The following is a 17,205-nucleotide window of genomic DNA, read 5'->3' on the forward strand; positions in this document are numbered from 1 at the left end:
GTGGATGGAATCCAACAAAATACTTAATTACCTCAATTTCTGTTGGCTTAAGTAGAGTTGAGAGAGCAGATACTTTGAACAGGCTGATCCTCTGTAGCATCTGTGCTAGTTGTAGTCTCCTAAGTGGGAGCATGTTCAATCGTTATGGTTGCAGTGAAAAGGTCACATTCTGAACTTCACTGATATACCATTCCAGACTAATTTTTCACATCTGCAGAAGTGACATAATTATGTTTCCTTTTTCTCAGTTCCTACTGAAAAGGGTGCTACTGGATTAAGCAATCTGGGTAACACATGTTTCATGAACTCGAGTATCCAGTGTGTCAGTAATACGCAACCTCTGACACGGTATTTCATCTCAGGAAGACATCTTTATGAACTTAACAGGTAATCTGTTTGAGACCTTTGGCATTTAGATATCGTAGCTGATTTAAGATCAGTTTCAACTTTCAGAAGTAGACAATATGAATAAATTCTTTAAAGTTTAGTATTATCAACTATCAGCTATACAACAGGTACTAGCTTGGATACATGAAACTATAAACTCTTTTGTATCTGGAAGAGCTAAAACAGTTCAGCATGACGCCTTTGCACTTCCTTGTTTAAACCTCATGCTTATGGTATTAATTACTTCATAAATTCTAGGACAAATCCAATAGGAATGAAAGGACACATGGCCAAGTGCTATGGGGATTTGGTTCAGGAGTTGTGGAGTGGGACTCAGAAGAATATAGCACCATTAAAGTTGCGGGTAAGTCTGCAATGTGTGTTATTTAAAGGTAGGAAGCAAGAATTTCTTTGAGTAGTGGAAACCTTTTAATGCACTTTTTCCTGATGTTAGCTGTATTGGTTCTGGGACTCAGACTAGTATCTCCCTAGAGGAGGAGAAGGAAACATGGACACACATTCTGTGTGTTACAAGTTGGCTGCGAAACCAGCAAGCATATGCTGGGAAGACAGTCATCATGTACATTACTCCGAACTGGTCACAGAATTTAATCTTTCAGGAAAGGACTGTGTCAGGACAAAACACCCATGTGGAGGAGGTCAGGGTGTGTGTGTCCTGGTGGTCAGGACTTGAACAGCTTTCTGTTGAATGTAATCATGGTTCAGCAATTGTAAGCTCAAAAGAGTTAACTGATAATGAATCAGAGGTTGTGGCGTAAGATGTGGATTTTTATAGCCCTTGTTAGGAACAAAAGATAATGCATTTACCTGAAAATGATCTTTTGTTCTGAAAGCATAGGGAGTTGTCTTTAACTCTTGGCAATTGCATTTCTGCTTGTTGACAGCATGCATCTTCTCTACAATAGAGATATATATAAAATAATTTTGATTTATTTTTACAGCTTTTGTCACGTAATGTTAAGTAACTTTCTGTCCTTTTTGTAGTGGACAATAGCGAAATATGCTCCAAGGTTTAATGGCTTTCAACAGCAAGACTCACAGGAGCTTCTAGCTTTTCTTTTGGATGGTCTTCATGAGGATTTGAATAGAGTTCATGATAAACCATATGTTGAACTGAAAGATAGTGATGGTCGACCAGACTGGGAAGTAGCAGCTGAGGTATGGGTTAAAGCTTTTGTTGTTGTTGTTTTGATTTTTTGTTTGTTGGTTTGGTTTGTTTGTTTGTTTCCCCCTCATAACACCAAGTTGCTAGAAATTACTTTGTTTCTCAGGAAGTCTAAAGTTACTGATGAGCAAGTATGTGACAATACTCTTGCAGGAATGGACCATCTTTTGAAACTTGTTAGATCTATGATTTAAGGAGCCAGTTTCACCATTGATCCGAAAATGAGCTCATTTAAATATTATGATAAAGGTATAAAGATAAAATCTCACAATCATTTTGAATGATTCAGAGTAATGAATATCAAAAATTTTCAAGGTGATGATCCTTTCAGAAGTACTGAAATGATGTCGTACCTTGATTATTGTGTTAAGGGAAATAACTTTTCTTTACTCTTGTTGAAACTAAATACTTAATCTTTATAATAAATTGGTAAGACACATCTGTGGAAAAGTATTTGAGTTCCATAGGCTGACAAAACTTGCTGGTCTTCCAACACATCCTCTTTCCTGTAGTTCAAGCAAGTAGTCCAGTTTCTAACTTCATATTGTTTTCCTGAAATTTGTTTTAGGCCTGGGAAAACCATCTGAGAAGAAACAGATCCATTGTTGTAGATTTATTTCATGGGCAGCTGAAGTCACAAGTAAAGTGTAAAACTTGTGGACATATAAGTGTTAGATTTGATCCTTTCAATTTTTTATCCTTACCTTTGCCAATGGATAGCTACATGCACCTAGAAATTACAGGTGAGTGGTGGTATTTATTGTAGCACAGACGAGTTCATAGGGAATTAAAAACTGCATGTAGAACGGATTTTCAAGGAACAGCTCTAAAACATCCAAATTTTTTGTCCATATTTGTACTTTAAAAATAGTAGCATTATTTTAATATAATAGAGTACAAGAATTTTCATTGGAATGCAGTTAAACTAAAATAAAAGCTTTAAAAACAGGGCGTACGTGGTCCATTTCCTATCTTGACTAAAAAAAACTTAACATGTAAAACTGAGGTTTTTAGAATTTTACTTCTATTCACTGAAAATCTGTATTGTGGAGGTTGTTCTGAATCTGTGTAGGGTGAAAAAGAGAGGCTTGGGGCTAGTGGACAAACAAAAATACTTCATGGTTTGTGAACTACATTATGAGGAACCAATATATTGTTGTAAAACAGGCAAAAGAAAAAATGATAAAAAGCTAAAGAAAAGTTGAATCCATTTTCTACTGCCTGTGCAGCAAGGGATTTTCTGACATTTGTCTGCAGATCTTGAAAATTGCCCGATAATTTAAAAAAATAAATAAATAAATAAATAAATAAACTGATCTTAGTGGGAAAAAATACTTTCTAATAAGTAAGTAGGTGTAATGTGTTATTCTCATTAAATCTTTCCTGGTTTGCTGACCAATGTGTTTCTTTTTCCCCTTTAAAGTAATCAAATTGGATGGTACTACGCCTGTTCGATATGGCCTGAGATTGAACATGGATGAAAAGTATACAGGTTTGAAAAAACAGTTAAGTGAACTCTGTGGGCTGAAACCAGAACAGATACTCCTTGCAGAAGTCCATAGCTCCAATATAAAGGTAAAAAGAAAAAAAAATGCTGCAAAATACTTCTCGTATTTCTGATTATTCTTTGACACATCGACAGTGTCTTCATGCTTTTCGACATTAAGCTTTGCCCACAAGAAATGTGAAGTAATTTAACTGAAATTGTGATAAAAAAAAAAAGCGAGCTTGGTTTTATCTCTATATGAACTTTATTTAATTCATGTTTCACTTTTAAGCTGTAATTTGGCTTACTTCAAATAGCTTTAAAACCAAGTAAACTGAGCCAAGATAAATCACTTGTAAATAAAATGAAAAATGATGTGGAAGCTCACAGAAGTTGAATTGATTAATAATGATATTTAACAAAAACATGATAAAATCATCTTGAGCTAATAAATCTCAAGTTTATTGATCAATCAAGATAAAAATCAAGAGTGCTATGATGAGCTTTAAACACTGTCAAGAGGTTGGAGACATAAATGATACCTGGCTTAGTTCTGTATACTGGCTATGTATGTGTTTAAGTCTGTATTTTTGTTTGCTGTTATTGAGTAGGATTTAAGCTAGTGGCTTACAGTCTAGCACCAGTAATACCTCTCAGGTCTTGCTGTGGCGGTCTGCAAAGTCTTGTGCTTGTTGGCTCTCCTTTATCTAGAAAGGTGTAACAAAGCAGATGGGAGGGGAGAGATGATCCGATAGGTGTACTTATTTTCAAAAGAACAAAACATATAAGGAGTCGCAGATAGAAGCATATACATACCTGACTAACTTTTTCCCTGCTTGCAATGAAGAACTTTCCTCAAGACAACCAGAAAGTCCGGTTATCAGTGAGTGGGTTTTTGTGTGCATTTGAAATACCCATTCCAGGATCACCTACATCAGCATCAAGTCCTGTGCAGACAGGTAAAAGAACACTTATTTTCCTGTTCACTTAAAATGTACAGTGCTTGGGTACTGCAGAAATTCAGGAGAAAAACCTTACTACTTAATACAACTGAAAAAGTGAGGCATAAAGAAAAGCCAGGTAAGTCCGAGTTGTGATGGGCAGAGAAGCTGTGAGCAGTCTCAGTGCCTGCTGATGTCCTGTGATCCTTTTTAGGGTTGTGCCCAGAGCAGTAGTCTGAAGATATATTCATACATACTCGTTTTAGTTAGAAACATGCAAAATATTTTCTTGCTTGTGGATTGGCTCTAAAGTAGGATATATAAATATTGGAAGTATGGCGTTCAGTTTTGGCTCCTGTTTTGTTGTCTGTGTTTTCATGTATGAATTGTAAACACCTTTATTATTCCTTGTTCTTGCATACTCTGATTTTTTCAAAGTTTTATGCAAATAAAAGATTATGTATTGGTCTGAAGGAGAGTAGCAGATATTTCATGAAATGCGTTGAACAGAATGGAAGGCATAAAGAACTTGTGATAAGTTACAGTTGCTGTAGATAAAAGTGAGAACATAACTTTCTGTCTACAGATACCTCGACTGGATCATCAACTAATGGAGCACCCAACATAATGATGAATGGGGACCTTCCCAAACCAACCCTGATTCCCAACGGAATGCCAAATACTGTAGTGCCATGTGGAACAGAGCGTAGCCTTGCCCACTGGACTCTGAACGGTCATGTGCCCTTGATTTCTGACAGTCCATGTACAGGTTATATAATTGCGGTCCATAGAAAAATGGTTAGTGGATTTTGCATTTGTTATAAATTATTCGCATGACACTGTTTGAGAAAGTCAGTGAGGGTATTTTTTATGTCCATATGATAAATTAAGCTTTATTTCTTATGAGGGGAACATGAATATGTTTCACTATTATGTATGCACCAAGTTATACGGACATGGAGCTCATGTAGATTTAAATTATAGTGTCTAACGTTGGTATATTTTTCTTTCCCTAGTATTGGCATGCTTCCCAGTTCTTTAACACTGAGATGCATACTTGGGCACTCACTAACGCCCTGATTAAATGTTCCAGGATTCTTTGAGCAGGAAAAAAAAATCTAATTAGAGGAACTACTTGAAATGTGTTTCTTCCCCAGTATGTGGAACAGCCTTATTTCTTACAAAGAACCTGAGTGAAGATATATAGTACATTAGTGGATCATTCTGTTAGCATGAACTGCTCTTCATAAAAGCATCTGTAGTTGTGTTGCACTCTAAATGTCAAAGTTGAGTGACTGAACACCTCAAATAGCCATGTGTTCAGTGTGCGCTGTCTCCTGACTTCAGAGTCTGCTGACATTTAGAACCTAGGGGATGTGGGCTGGGAGGCTATTTAAGTTGCCTCTTCACTGGGTGTTTGCATGAGGCTGTTTTGCTTTATTCTCTCATATAGTGGCCAATAGCCACTTCTATCATTGCCATCTTGATTCAAGTTTGGTAGAATTTCATATGTGAATGGTACAATGCTTGTGGGCTGTTGCTAGTTCTACAGCTTGCAGTAGGAGTTGTGTGGAAGGAATTCCAGCAATCCATGCTTGTCATTGTCAAAAAGCTTATCGATGGAAAGGGTCATTTGTAATAAATTTTTGCAAGGCAGTAGGGGTTTACTGTGCCTAAGTGTCATTCAGTCAGTGTGTTAAATCTTTCTTATAAATGAGAGATGTAGCACAAGGCCAATTTGTCTGCTTGGAGTAAGTTGTGTACAAGTCTGATGTGCCTCCTTAAATGTAAAGGTTTTCTTTCTGGGTAGAATGTAAGCTTGCCTAGTGTAGAGGTCATTTGGGGACAGGTAGTAACATCATTAGTTGCCTTTCTGCAATACAACATTACCATTCGGTGGGAAAAGTAAGAAATATTCATCATATGAAATATAAAAAATTGAACATGGTTGAAGTAGATTTATGCTGATATGGTCTAGTGCTTAATTAACATTGCTGTGATATCATAAAATACAAAAAGAAAGTTTTCAGGTAGTTTCAAATCAGTTATCAAATTTTACTGCTTTTGATATCGAAAAACATGTTGAAATAAAGTACTTTCAATAGAATTAATTTTTGTTTTAATTGCTGAAGCCTAGAATATAAACCAAGGTCAGCACCTGAGTAATTATGGTAATGCGAATTAATTCATACTTATATCTGAGTCATTCTTTTATTTCACATTTGCAGATGCGGACAGAACTGTATTTTCTTTCATCTCAGAAGAATCGCCCTAGCCTCTTTGGAATGCCACTAATTGTTCCTTGTACAGTTCATACACGGAAAAAAGACCTGTATGATGCAGTATGGATTCAGGTTTCCAGGCTGGCTAGCCCTCTCCCACCTCAGGAAGCTAGTAATCACGCGCAAGACTGGTAAGTTCGGCAGGCCAACCGTTGACTTGAACTACATAATACAGTAGCTTAGACTTGTTTACAGAATTTTAAAAATACTCATTACTTCATTGATTTTAACTTCTCGTAATAGCTCTGTTGAATGAAGATATGCTTTTAAATGTCAACAGTTTTAGGAACAATTTTTTGCAGTTTTACCTCAAATGCTTTCTGTCTGCAGATTCTATCTAGTGGGTTATTTTTGTAAGAAGTGACTTTAGAGTCCTAAAATTTTATAATGACAATAATTAAAAATACCTTTTAATCCTTTTTAGTACAGTTAAATACAGTATACCTTCCAGTTGCACTTAAAGGTAGGTTTTACCCAAATTAATTGGCTCATTCTCATGCATTGATTGATAATTCATTGTATCTGTCAAATGGAAAAATAACTGAACAGTCTGTCCTATGATAACATTTCATGTATTTTAACAATGAATTACTACATGGTTCATTCATCAGTACGCCAGGGACTTTTGACAGTTATTAGTAGCTGTGTAGACTCTAGACTAACTGATTTTATGTAGTCAATTTAAACCAGTGAGCCTGTGTCCAAGTTAACTGGGTTAGAAAAGAGATACAGGGTAGGATGCTGTCCTGTTTCTTTCAAAATCAGTGAGTGCATTACTCTTCATTTTCTGTAATTGCCACTACATGTGGCAATTTTTTGAATGCCTTCAGAAGGCATGAGGCAGTTACTATACATGTTTGCATTGTTTTAGTTTTCAGAACATTATATGAAAAAGTTCATTTCCAAAGCAGGAGGAACTGCAGTTGTTTAATGGATTTCCATTTCTATTCCTCTGCAGTTATATTAGTGTGCTAATAAAATGAAGTAGTACTGATAGTAGTATGAAAATGTGTGACTGTGCCTACTAAAGCTTTAAATGTCTTTTTTTTTTTAATAGCTCAGTGGTGATCCTGATGAGTAGACTTAAAGCTAATGCTATGATATGTGTATTTGGAATTTAGGTGACACAAAGGCAGGTCTTATTTCAATATCTTATGCTTAATATTTATTATCATTTGGATTTTTAATGTGTTTTAGCAAATAGAGTGAAGGAAGGTCAAAATTAATTGGCAGTCTGAATGAATACCTATGTTTCATGTCGTGTTCTCTTCTGTTTCAGTGATGATAGCATGGGATATCAGTATCCGTTCACCCTAAGAGTAGTTCAGAAGGATGGAAATTCTTGTGCTTGGTGTCCATGGTACAGGTAAATTGTCCTTTTTAGGTTTAAGGAAAGGAATCACTTCAGCAGAAATGTAATTTATGGTAATGGGTTTTTGATATGTTTCAGGCTTCAGAGGTAATATCAATAAGAATCTAGAATCTAATTTAACCAAAACCCTCACATGGCAGACTTTCACTGCAGAATAGCTTTTATGACTTGGAGAGCTGAAAGCCCCGCTGACAGAAACCTTAAATTAGGAGATAGACAGGAGATTATCAAAAAAACTCTTAACCCCTTACAATTTTCTGTGTGCATATGTGCCTATATGCAGGCACGTACATGTACATATTTGGATGATTTGTGGGGATTTCATGCAAAACTAAACATTTTTAGATGTAGATCATCTGTCCTTGCTAGTTTCTTTGCCATTTGGAGAGTAAGAACTAAAGTGGACCCTGAAAGCGCGCTTGGAATTTTTCCAAAGGGTGAAGTAAGGTAAAGCCAAAAAGGGTTTGGACAGTTCAATTACCGCATCTAACTTTTTGTCTTAGATTCTGCCGTGGCTGTAAAATTGAGTGCACAGAGGACAGAGCTTCTGTTGGTAACGCTTACATTGCTGTAGACTGGGATCCAACAGCACTCCATCTACGCTACCAGACATCACAGGAACGGGTAAAATTGCAACACAAACCCTTCATTGTTTGTTACTAGTTCTGGAGTACAACCCATTTCGCCAAGACTAAATTAGGAAGGCATTCCTTTTTCTTTTTTTCATTAGGCATTTGATTCTTACTGTATCAATTTTCTGTTAAACTAAAGGCAGTAATCACAGAACAGTATATTCTGTGAATAAATTAGTTTCTTAATGTTACACCTCTTACATAACCATGATGTGGAAGGGAAGCTTCTAAAAAGCCACAGCAGTGTATTTATTGCCCGTTGTGAGTTGTGTTTGTTCTAGCCACAATATTTTACAAAATATGTTAATTTGATAGATTTTTCTAAGGATGCCAGCGCCATAAACAGTTATCCATATGAGTAAATCCATTTGATTCATTGAGTCTACAAAACAGATCTAAAGGTAAATACATGGCTGAGTTAAACTAGAATAGCTATTCAGATTTATGAGCAGAACCTATAACCTTGTGCTTCATGGATGATTTTGTAAACAAAACCCAAGAATAAGGAGTGCATTATTTGTATGTCTGCCTCTTCATAACTGAAAAAAAAATCTGCTAAAACTTAGTGCATTTAGTTTTCATCTTTAATCCTAAACATAACTATATGGTGTTATTTGTACGATACAGTGAACAGTCTTCCCCTGAGCAGTTTGTATGTTTCCAAGTCAGAAACAGTTCTGTCTCACTTCAGATTGTAGAAGAGCATGAAAGTGTTGAACAAAGTCGACGAGCTCAAGCAGAGCCCATCAATCTGGATAGCTGTCTTCGAGCCTTCACCAGTGAGGAAGAACTAGGGGAGGATGAGATGTACTACTGTTCCAAATGCAAGACCCATTGTCTGGCTACAAAAAAACTAGATCTTTGGAGGCTTCCTCCTATTTTGGTATGATATTGTTTTGATTCCTCTACAGCAACATAATCAAGCTGCATTGGTTACAGATTTGAATTGCTAGCTGTGTCTTCTTGTTCTGAATAAGATTTGCTTTTGTTCAGTCTCAGGAGGGGTGTTGACTTAGTTCACATCATGCATTTCTGTACTGCAGGAAAATAACAAACCTCAAAACCTTTTTTTATCTTTTTAACATTGCAGCAAAAGAGGCATTTTGCATTCGGTTTTGTCTGTTCTGACAGAGTTCACACTTCGGCAGTGTTTCTGGCAACATGATCTTTTGTCTAGTTGTGTAACACCTGCTGTTGTTGGTTTTGAAACTTGGTAGGTTATTCAGAACACCACAATATGGATCACTGAAGTGAAGCAAACTTTTCCATAATTTCCCCATGAAACATTAGTTCCATATTTTACCAGCTTGATCCCACAATCCAAATTGTCACATACTATGTGGTTACTCCTTTTATTAATATGTTATAAAATGTGTATGCTTCAGGAAAAAAATACCTTAACAGTTATATTTACTCACTGTGATATAATCCTGTATTTTTCTCTAACATATTTGTCTTTAGATCATTCACCTGAAAAGGTTTCAGTTTGTAAATGGCCGCTGGATAAAATCTCAGAAAATTGTTAAATTTCCCCGAGAAAATTTTGACCCAAGTGCCTTTTTGGTACAAAGGGATCCAAGTCATTTTCAAAGAAAGCAGTTAACTCCTCAAGTTGATGACCTTCCTGAACCACGGACCCCTCTCCAAGGGGAGTCTAAAAAAATAGATCTGCAGATTACTTACACAGCAGAAGGAGATGCACTGAACAGAAGTCCGTCGTCCCTTAACACTACTAATGTCTTGAATAATATCAAAGGTAGGTAATAATTAGGGAAGATTCCAGTACATGCTGATACTTGGGAAAAAAAAATAGTTTTATGACTTCTTTGTTTGCTTGTTTGCCAAGGCTCTGCACTTATTCTGAAATGATCATTTCTGTTGTTTGCTCTGGAAAGCTTAGTGAAGCTCTACCACTTAAAAAAAAATAACAACAATAAAAAAATTAGTGACAACTAATATTGGCACTGTCTACTTCAGTGTAGTGGTCTGGATTAAGAATGAGGAATTTGTTCGTGCATAAGAGTTAAATTTCGGTTTATAAGTGTGTGTGTGACCGCAGGTACTTCTACTCTTATATAGTACTCAAAGTTGCAATGAAACTGTTTTTTTGGTGTTTGGTTATCTGAAAACAAAAAACTTTTAATAAAAATTCTAGACCATGTATTTACTTACCTTAATAGTCCACATGTTTTCTATTCTAGCATCTCCATCTTTGGGAAGGAAAAGTGGAACCAGCTGTCCTTCAAGTAAAAACAGTAGCCCAAATAGTAGCCCAAGGACTTTAGGAAGAGGCAAAGGGCGTTTGCGGCTACCACAACTGGGTAAAAACAAACTATCAAGTAGCAAAGAAAATTTGGATGCAAGTAAAGAGAACGGTACTGACCAGGAACAGAAATTTACTTCTGATCGAAGTGATGCTCTTACCAGAGGGCAGATTTTGGGTGGTAGCCAGAGTGAACTGTATACTGCTCAGGACAATGAGATGACTCTAGCCAACGGATATATTTGTGAACAGAATGCATATAGTAATGGCAGTAGCAACGGTCAAATTGATAACCACAGCGAGGATGATATTACAGATGACCAAAGAGAAGACGTTTGTGTTAACCCTATTTACAATCTATATGCAATTTCGGTAAGGTGGCTTTTTATGTGAGTAAACTATCTTTATGTGGCATTGATTTGACTAAATCTTTTTATTATTTACGTTACAAAAAGTAGAGACTTATCAAAAAAGAGAACAAAGTAGAGCTATTGTCAGCAAAGTAAATTTAGTATAAAACTGAACGCAGCTCAAAAGTATCTGCGTGTTTTTTCTTCTTGAGCATGTTAGCTTAGAAAGCTGCAGGCATTTTAAAAGGAAAGAAAAAAAGTGAAGCACAGTCAGAATTAACACCAACATTGATCATGTGAGCATTTTTAGCTTTTTTGAGATTAGAAAACAATGAAGTAAAAATTGGTGGTAAGGGAAAAAGGCAGAAAGAGGTGTGAAAGGGAGGCTGCGTTTGGATCGGTCATGTTGAGCTGCTGGGCTCAGCATGCATGAGATGTTTTTGGCAAATTTAATGTGCTGCTACTTCAGAGGAAAGAGGTTTCGTTTAAGAGAATCTGTAACATTTAAGCATCTTTGACATGTGTAGGTTGTCATAAACCATTGTCACTCAGTTAAAAATCATGAATTTCTTTTACTGCTCTGTGAATTCTCAGTTTTGATGTTTGATCCAAAATTTTCTTCTTCATTTTCTTCAGTGCCATTCAGGAATTATGGGAGGGGGTCATTATGTCACTTATGCCAAAAACCCAAACAACAAGTGGTACTGCTACAATGACAGTAGCTGTAAGGTAAATCGTTTGTTTTTGTATCAAATAATTACTACCTTGGGTACCTAGAGGCAAAGAAACTTGTATTTTCTGAGAACCATTCTTTTAAAATCATGAACATTTCAAAAGTATTTCATACTTTAGATTAAAAATTTAATGTTCGTCTACATGAGATTTTTTCAAGTTAACATCTGTTCATCAGCTGCTGTAACGTGGTTAAGATGCTTATTTTGTACAAAAATGGAAATGTTACTAAAAATGGAAGTCCAAAAATATTTTTTCATGATGCTAGCTGTTTTGTATTCAATTACTGAATAATTAAGTTCCAATATTTCTAAGTATTTGCATTTAACACTATAAAATGTCATACTTTTCAAGTAAATAATGGAACCTGATAGCTGTAATAAGGAAGACAGAAAACGTGATCCTTCTTGTTGTAAACAGCCACTTAAAAATACCGTTTCTAGGGCAATTGTGTACATTTTAAGTTAAGTGACAGTAACACAATTGTACCATTGCCTATTTCAGAATGTGTTTTTCTGTTTTTTTCAGGAATTGCATCCTGATGAAATCGACACCGACTCTGCCTACATTCTTTTCTATGAGCAGCAGGGGGTAGACTATGCACAATTTCTGCCAAAGATTGATGGTAAAAAGATGGCAGACACAAGCAGCATGGATGAAGACTTTGAGTCAGACTATAAAAAGTACTGTGTTTTACAGTAAGCAGATGATCTTCCATGGACTGTTTTGAGAATGTGAGGGATAACACCCTGAAACTTACATTTGGCAAAAATGTTATTGAAACAGATAAGCTAAGTGTAGTTATTGTACCCTGTGATCTGAAAGCACAAAAAGAAAACCCTAATTAAATAGCAGTTAATATAACGATAGTATTGTTTTGTTCTGTTATCTCACTACATGCTCTAAACATTTCTGATGTTAGACATCAGGCTGAGACTGCCATTTGGCCTTTAAATAAAATGGTTTGAGAAAAGCCAACTAGGACCAAATAAGAGGTAAATTTAATAGTCCAAATAAGAGCTAAACAAAGTAGTGTAGAGTTTACCAACTCTTCTAACAACCCCCTAAAGCTCTCTTTAGATTTAAGATAATGGGGAAAAAAATGTAGTGTTGTCTTTGGACAACATGATATTGCTACCTCCTTTTTCCTGCAGTTTTATTGCATTTTATTGGCAAAACAGGGAAAGTAAGAGAACGGAAAGTGCACAAATTTAAAGAATGAACATCACGAGTAGGAAAAGTTTCCAGTTTTGCCGCCACTAATGTGTCAGTTGCTTTCTTTCTGTATGTTGGGAGCACAACCAAATTATAATTTGAGGTGAGATTAATTTCTACTCTTGAATGGTTTGTTATAACTGTGTTTTCTCCACGTGTTGGCTGTGCAGATCAACAAGTTTCAGGAATGGCTTTTCTGCCTGAAGTGTGCTATCTTAAAGTTTTGAGATGCCTCATTAAGAAACTTCAGGTTGAAGAGAGTAGCTGTGATTACACGCATGGTGTCTTAAAATGTGCACATTGCACAAAATGTTCCCAGCTTTTGGAAGGAAAGATGCTTGAGCTTATGTTTCATAACTGGTGTTGCTTTTAAATTTGCACTTTTAAAAATTCGTATAATTAAATTCAAAAACATAGTTTGTTTTTGTTGTTGTAAGGGCTCTGGAGTGAATGGCTGTGAATTATCCACTGTGTATTTCAAACAAATAAGAAGCTGTGGTTGTCAGGTAGCTATCGTAGCATTCATGGATTTGTATTATTTTTTTATTGATTTCTTAATTTAATAGGGTTTCTCTTTTCAAATGTTGGTTGCCTTTCAAATTTTCTTTCTTGTAACAGGTTATGCTTATACTTGCAATTAAAACAAAATTGCTTTCCGTGCCCTTGCAAGATGCTCTTTGGAGTCAATGGGCTTACAGCATGAAGGAAAGCCTGAGCAAGTCTTAGCAGAGACTGGAAAAGAGATGGTTATTTTTTGAGTAGGCATTTCTTTAAACATTTTCAGTGTTAAATTGTTTGCATATATGAATGAAGATAAACGTTTCACCTTTTGTTCTTCAGCTGAGTCTAAGAAGCTTACTAATTTCATGTGTCATCTTCCAAATTCTTTAGATTTTGTACCTTCACTAACAATTGATACTTACATCATTGATCTCTGAGATAAATGTTTGGCTTCTTTTTAATGTGTTTTACAAGAATGCCAAGCCTACCAGTAACTGTATGATTTCCAGAAGGATCTGGGTTTTATCCATGTAAAAAATTATATCAGCTGATCTTGCTGTCCGTACTCTGGCAAGAACTTCCCTGTCTTTGTTAGAGGTTGTGCCTCTGTCAGGACAGCAGATGAGGTCCCACTTAAGTATTGTCTTACTTGTGAGGTGTTGCTCCCTATCCTGTTGTTCTGGTTTGATCCCGCAGGCAACTCAGCACCGTGCAGCCTTTTGCTCGCTCCCCCCACAGTGGGATGGGAGAGAGAATCTGAAAAACAGTAAAAAGTTCATGGGTTGAGATAAAGACAGTTTAATAGGACAGAAAAGGAAGGGCAGGAGCTGTGCCAGGAGGAGCTGCGTTTCAGTACCAGCCACTTCAGAAGCAGCTCGAACCCCTTCATACACTGCCAATATCTCCTTCAGCTGCAGTTTAGTGGGCCTCAGAATCCCCGACTCCAAAACCCTAGGGGTTGGCCTCAAGTCTCCCTGGGCTCTTTCTGCCAGAGGCTCCAGGTGGGGCCGTTCTCCCCAAGGGCCCCTCTAGTCCTGGTCAGAGTATTCATCACTCACTTCTTTGCAAGTCATACACCCAAGCCTCTAGGGTCGAGGTAGATTTTCCATCCTAATTCCTCATGTCCTCTCCATGGTTGTGCAGGTAAAACCAGGGGGGCATGTGGTGTGTACCCCCCATATCCTCCACTTAAGCAGAGCAACGCTTACTCCTAATAGCTGAGTGGCTTCCCTGCCCTCTGATTCCAGGCTACTGGTCCCGTTATTCCAGCATCAGAGCAGCCAGGTGTTGATGTGCTTGCCTGGACGATGGCTGCAACCCTTTGGGAGATAGTTGCAGCTGACTCAGGGGTAGGAATTGGGTGTCTGCTGCCTTGTTTATGAGATCTGCCTCTTCCTCGTGTTCCTGTGGTAGCCCTGCTTCGGAGCAGCCTGCCTCGTCCGCTTCTTTCGCTTCTTAGTAGTTTCTTCTCTTGCTAAACGAGCTAACTCCTGTGTTCATTGCTTCTTCTTGAATACAGGAGCAGCTGACTCTGGCATGGGCTGGTTCAGCTGCAGTGCGTGTTGCGGGGTTGGATTAGCTGCAGTGCCTGGCGTTTTTTTGTCAGATCTGGAGACCTTCCCTTCCCCTTGCGGGTGTTGAATAGTGTTGAACAGGGCTCTCGGTAGGCAAGGGCCAGGTCCCAGCACATGGCAGCAGTCCGTGTCTCTCTGGAATCACCAGCGTGACAGCATACTCTTTCCAAATATTTTCCTAGCTTGTCAGGGTTCTGCACTTGTTCAGGGGTAAAGTCCCAAAGCACTGGAGATGCCCACTGCCCCAGGTACCTGCCCATACCCTCCCACGCTCCCGGTCACTCCTAACTATGCTGCCTCCGGGCAGATCTCTGGGTGGCATTCTTAAATAGCTGTTTAACCTTAAACAAAACAAGAAATGCGTTCAGGAGACATAGCAATAGGAACATGCTTGTTTGAATATCCCAAGGTTATTCAAAATTCTCAAGAGATATTGTGACTAGCCTGGAGAAAAAGGGGAAGGTGAAGGAGAAAGGGAAGGTGAAGAAGTGTGGGGAAAGTCTCCCCCCCGTCTCCCCCATAGATTGTCTCTCTAGGAAAAAAGGTAAAGAATGTAATTATTAGTAGTTGCTGAGAGATGGTTCCTGAAGTATGAGGACGATGGTAATGTAGAGTACAAACACCAGATTAATCTCACAACCAGTAATTTTATCACATCATAAGCCACTGTTACACAGTACAGCAAAGTGAGAACCTTAAACCAGACCCCAGAGATGTTCAGCAGGGACAGGGAGTGTAGGCAGCAAGCGAGGTGTTATACAACACGGTTCTGAGAACAAGCACAACTCCGAGAGCAAAAATTCCAACATTGTGACCAGCAACTGTTAAACTAATACAACGCTTATAACAGTTCTGTTTTAACGTGCTCTGCTCAGCTCTGTCGTTATCTCAACCCTTCGTGCCCCACGTTGGGTGCCAAAAGGACGGCTGTGGTTTAACCCGGCTGCCAGCTCAGCACCACGCAGCCGTTTGCTCGCTCCCCCCGCAGTGGGATGGGAGTGGGAACTGAGGAAAATTAAAAAAGAAGGTAAAAGCTTATGGGCTGAGATAAAGACAGTTTAATAGGACAGAAAAGGAAGGGAAAACAATAGTAATAATAGTGATAAAAGACTATAAAACAAGTGATGCACGATGCGATTGCTCACCACCCGCCCGCTGATTCCCAGCCCGTCCCCAAGCAGTGGCTGCCCCCCCCGGCCAGCCCTCCCCAGTTTTATGTTTGCAGGATGCCCCCAGTACGGGATATCCTCGTGGCCAGCCTGGGCCAGCTGTGCTGGCCGTGTTCCCTTCCCTGCTTCTCACGCACCCCTGGGCAGCATGAAACTGAGTCCTTGGCCCTGTGCAAGCACTGCTCAGCAGCACCTGAACATCAGGGGGTTAGCAGCGTTGTTCTCATCCTAAATCCAAACCGCAGCACCACACCAGCTACTAGGAATAACATTACCTCTGTCCCAGCTGAAACCAGGACACCCATACACTCTTTTATCTTTAAAGTGGTCTAAACACTGAGACAGAAGAAAGGCGCAAATTGTGAGTTGCTAGGTTAGAAGGTTTTTTTCAGTTCCCGTTTGTCTGTTCCTCCCTGCGCAAACTCCATGAAAAGTGAAAGATTTTCAACTGATTTACTTTAAAATGTTTTATTTAAGCAGGTAGCACAATCTACTAATGTTATTTGATCTTTTGTGTTTGTTACATTGGTTGTAATTAATTTTTTAAATTAAATTAATTCATGATTTAGTAGTAAATTTATTAAGTTAACTATTAACTATATTCACTTTGTAAATTATTGTATAAAACTTATTGACAATGCACTGACTTTAGAAGGATGTTAATGTACATAAATACCTTGTAAATAAATAGTGTTGATGTATGGGATATGAGCTGTATTAAAAAAGGTATCGGTAATTGTATATGGAGTGAACCTGTTTATCTGTAACTATATTATTCAAACAAATTAAATACTGTGGATGCAGATAAAGTGTCACTTCTTGTCAGATAATTTTTACTATCTTTTTTCTTTATGAAGTTTCTGTACTGTTTTCATTAAGCTTAAATGTATTTTTCTGTCCCAAAGATTGAAATGTGTAAGCATACAGCAAGTCTTTGCAATTTGTCCAGCATTGCTCTCAGCAGAGCTGAAATATCTTTGTAGTTAGTTCTGCATTATAATTTATTTTAGTTTTCCTTTTGAGAACATTCTGATTGGTTTTTAGATTTTGTCCATTTAATCTTATTTAAAATGTGAGCCAGTATACACGAGAGAGAGTGAGAGTGACATCTCTCT

The 17,205-nt window shown here is 37.7% G+C and overlaps 1 protein-coding gene across 3 annotated transcripts in view; it reads left to right on the forward strand.

Moving 5' to 3' along the window:
- The window catches only part of USP32 (ubiquitin specific peptidase 32), a 78,396-nt gene extending 61,873 nt beyond the window's left edge, over positions 1–16,523 (forward strand). For all 3 annotated transcript variants that reach the window (XM_040532850.1, XM_040532852.1, XM_040532851.1), the window contains 15 exons: positions 249–387; positions 646–751; positions 1,393–1,566; positions 2,142–2,316; positions 2,997–3,148; positions 3,907–4,018; positions 4,587–4,798; positions 6,229–6,413; positions 7,562–7,648; positions 8,158–8,278; positions 8,978–9,169; positions 9,748–10,042; positions 10,488–10,921; positions 11,536–11,628; positions 12,160–16,523. In XM_040532850.1, coding sequence (XP_040388784.1) covers positions 249–387; positions 646–751; positions 1,393–1,566; positions 2,142–2,316; positions 2,997–3,148; positions 3,907–4,018; positions 4,587–4,798; positions 6,229–6,413; positions 7,562–7,648; positions 8,158–8,278; positions 8,978–9,169; positions 9,748–10,042; positions 10,488–10,921; positions 11,536–11,628; positions 12,160–12,333 — 2,651 coding nt within the window. In that variant the 3' untranslated portion in view covers positions 12,334–16,523. The remainder of the gene's footprint in view (positions 1–248; positions 388–645; positions 752–1,392; positions 1,567–2,141; positions 2,317–2,996; positions 3,149–3,906; positions 4,019–4,586; positions 4,799–6,228; positions 6,414–7,561; positions 7,649–8,157; positions 8,279–8,977; positions 9,170–9,747; positions 10,043–10,487; positions 10,922–11,535; positions 11,629–12,159) is intronic.
- Positions 16,524–17,205: the final 682 nt, after the last annotated feature.

The sequence above is a fragment of the Cygnus olor genome, chromosome 20 (genome assembly GCF_009769625.2).
Source record: "Cygnus olor isolate bCygOlo1 chromosome 20, bCygOlo1.pri.v2, whole genome shotgun sequence".
NCBI classification, from domain to species: domain Eukaryota; kingdom Metazoa; phylum Chordata; class Aves; order Anseriformes; family Anatidae; genus Cygnus; species Cygnus olor.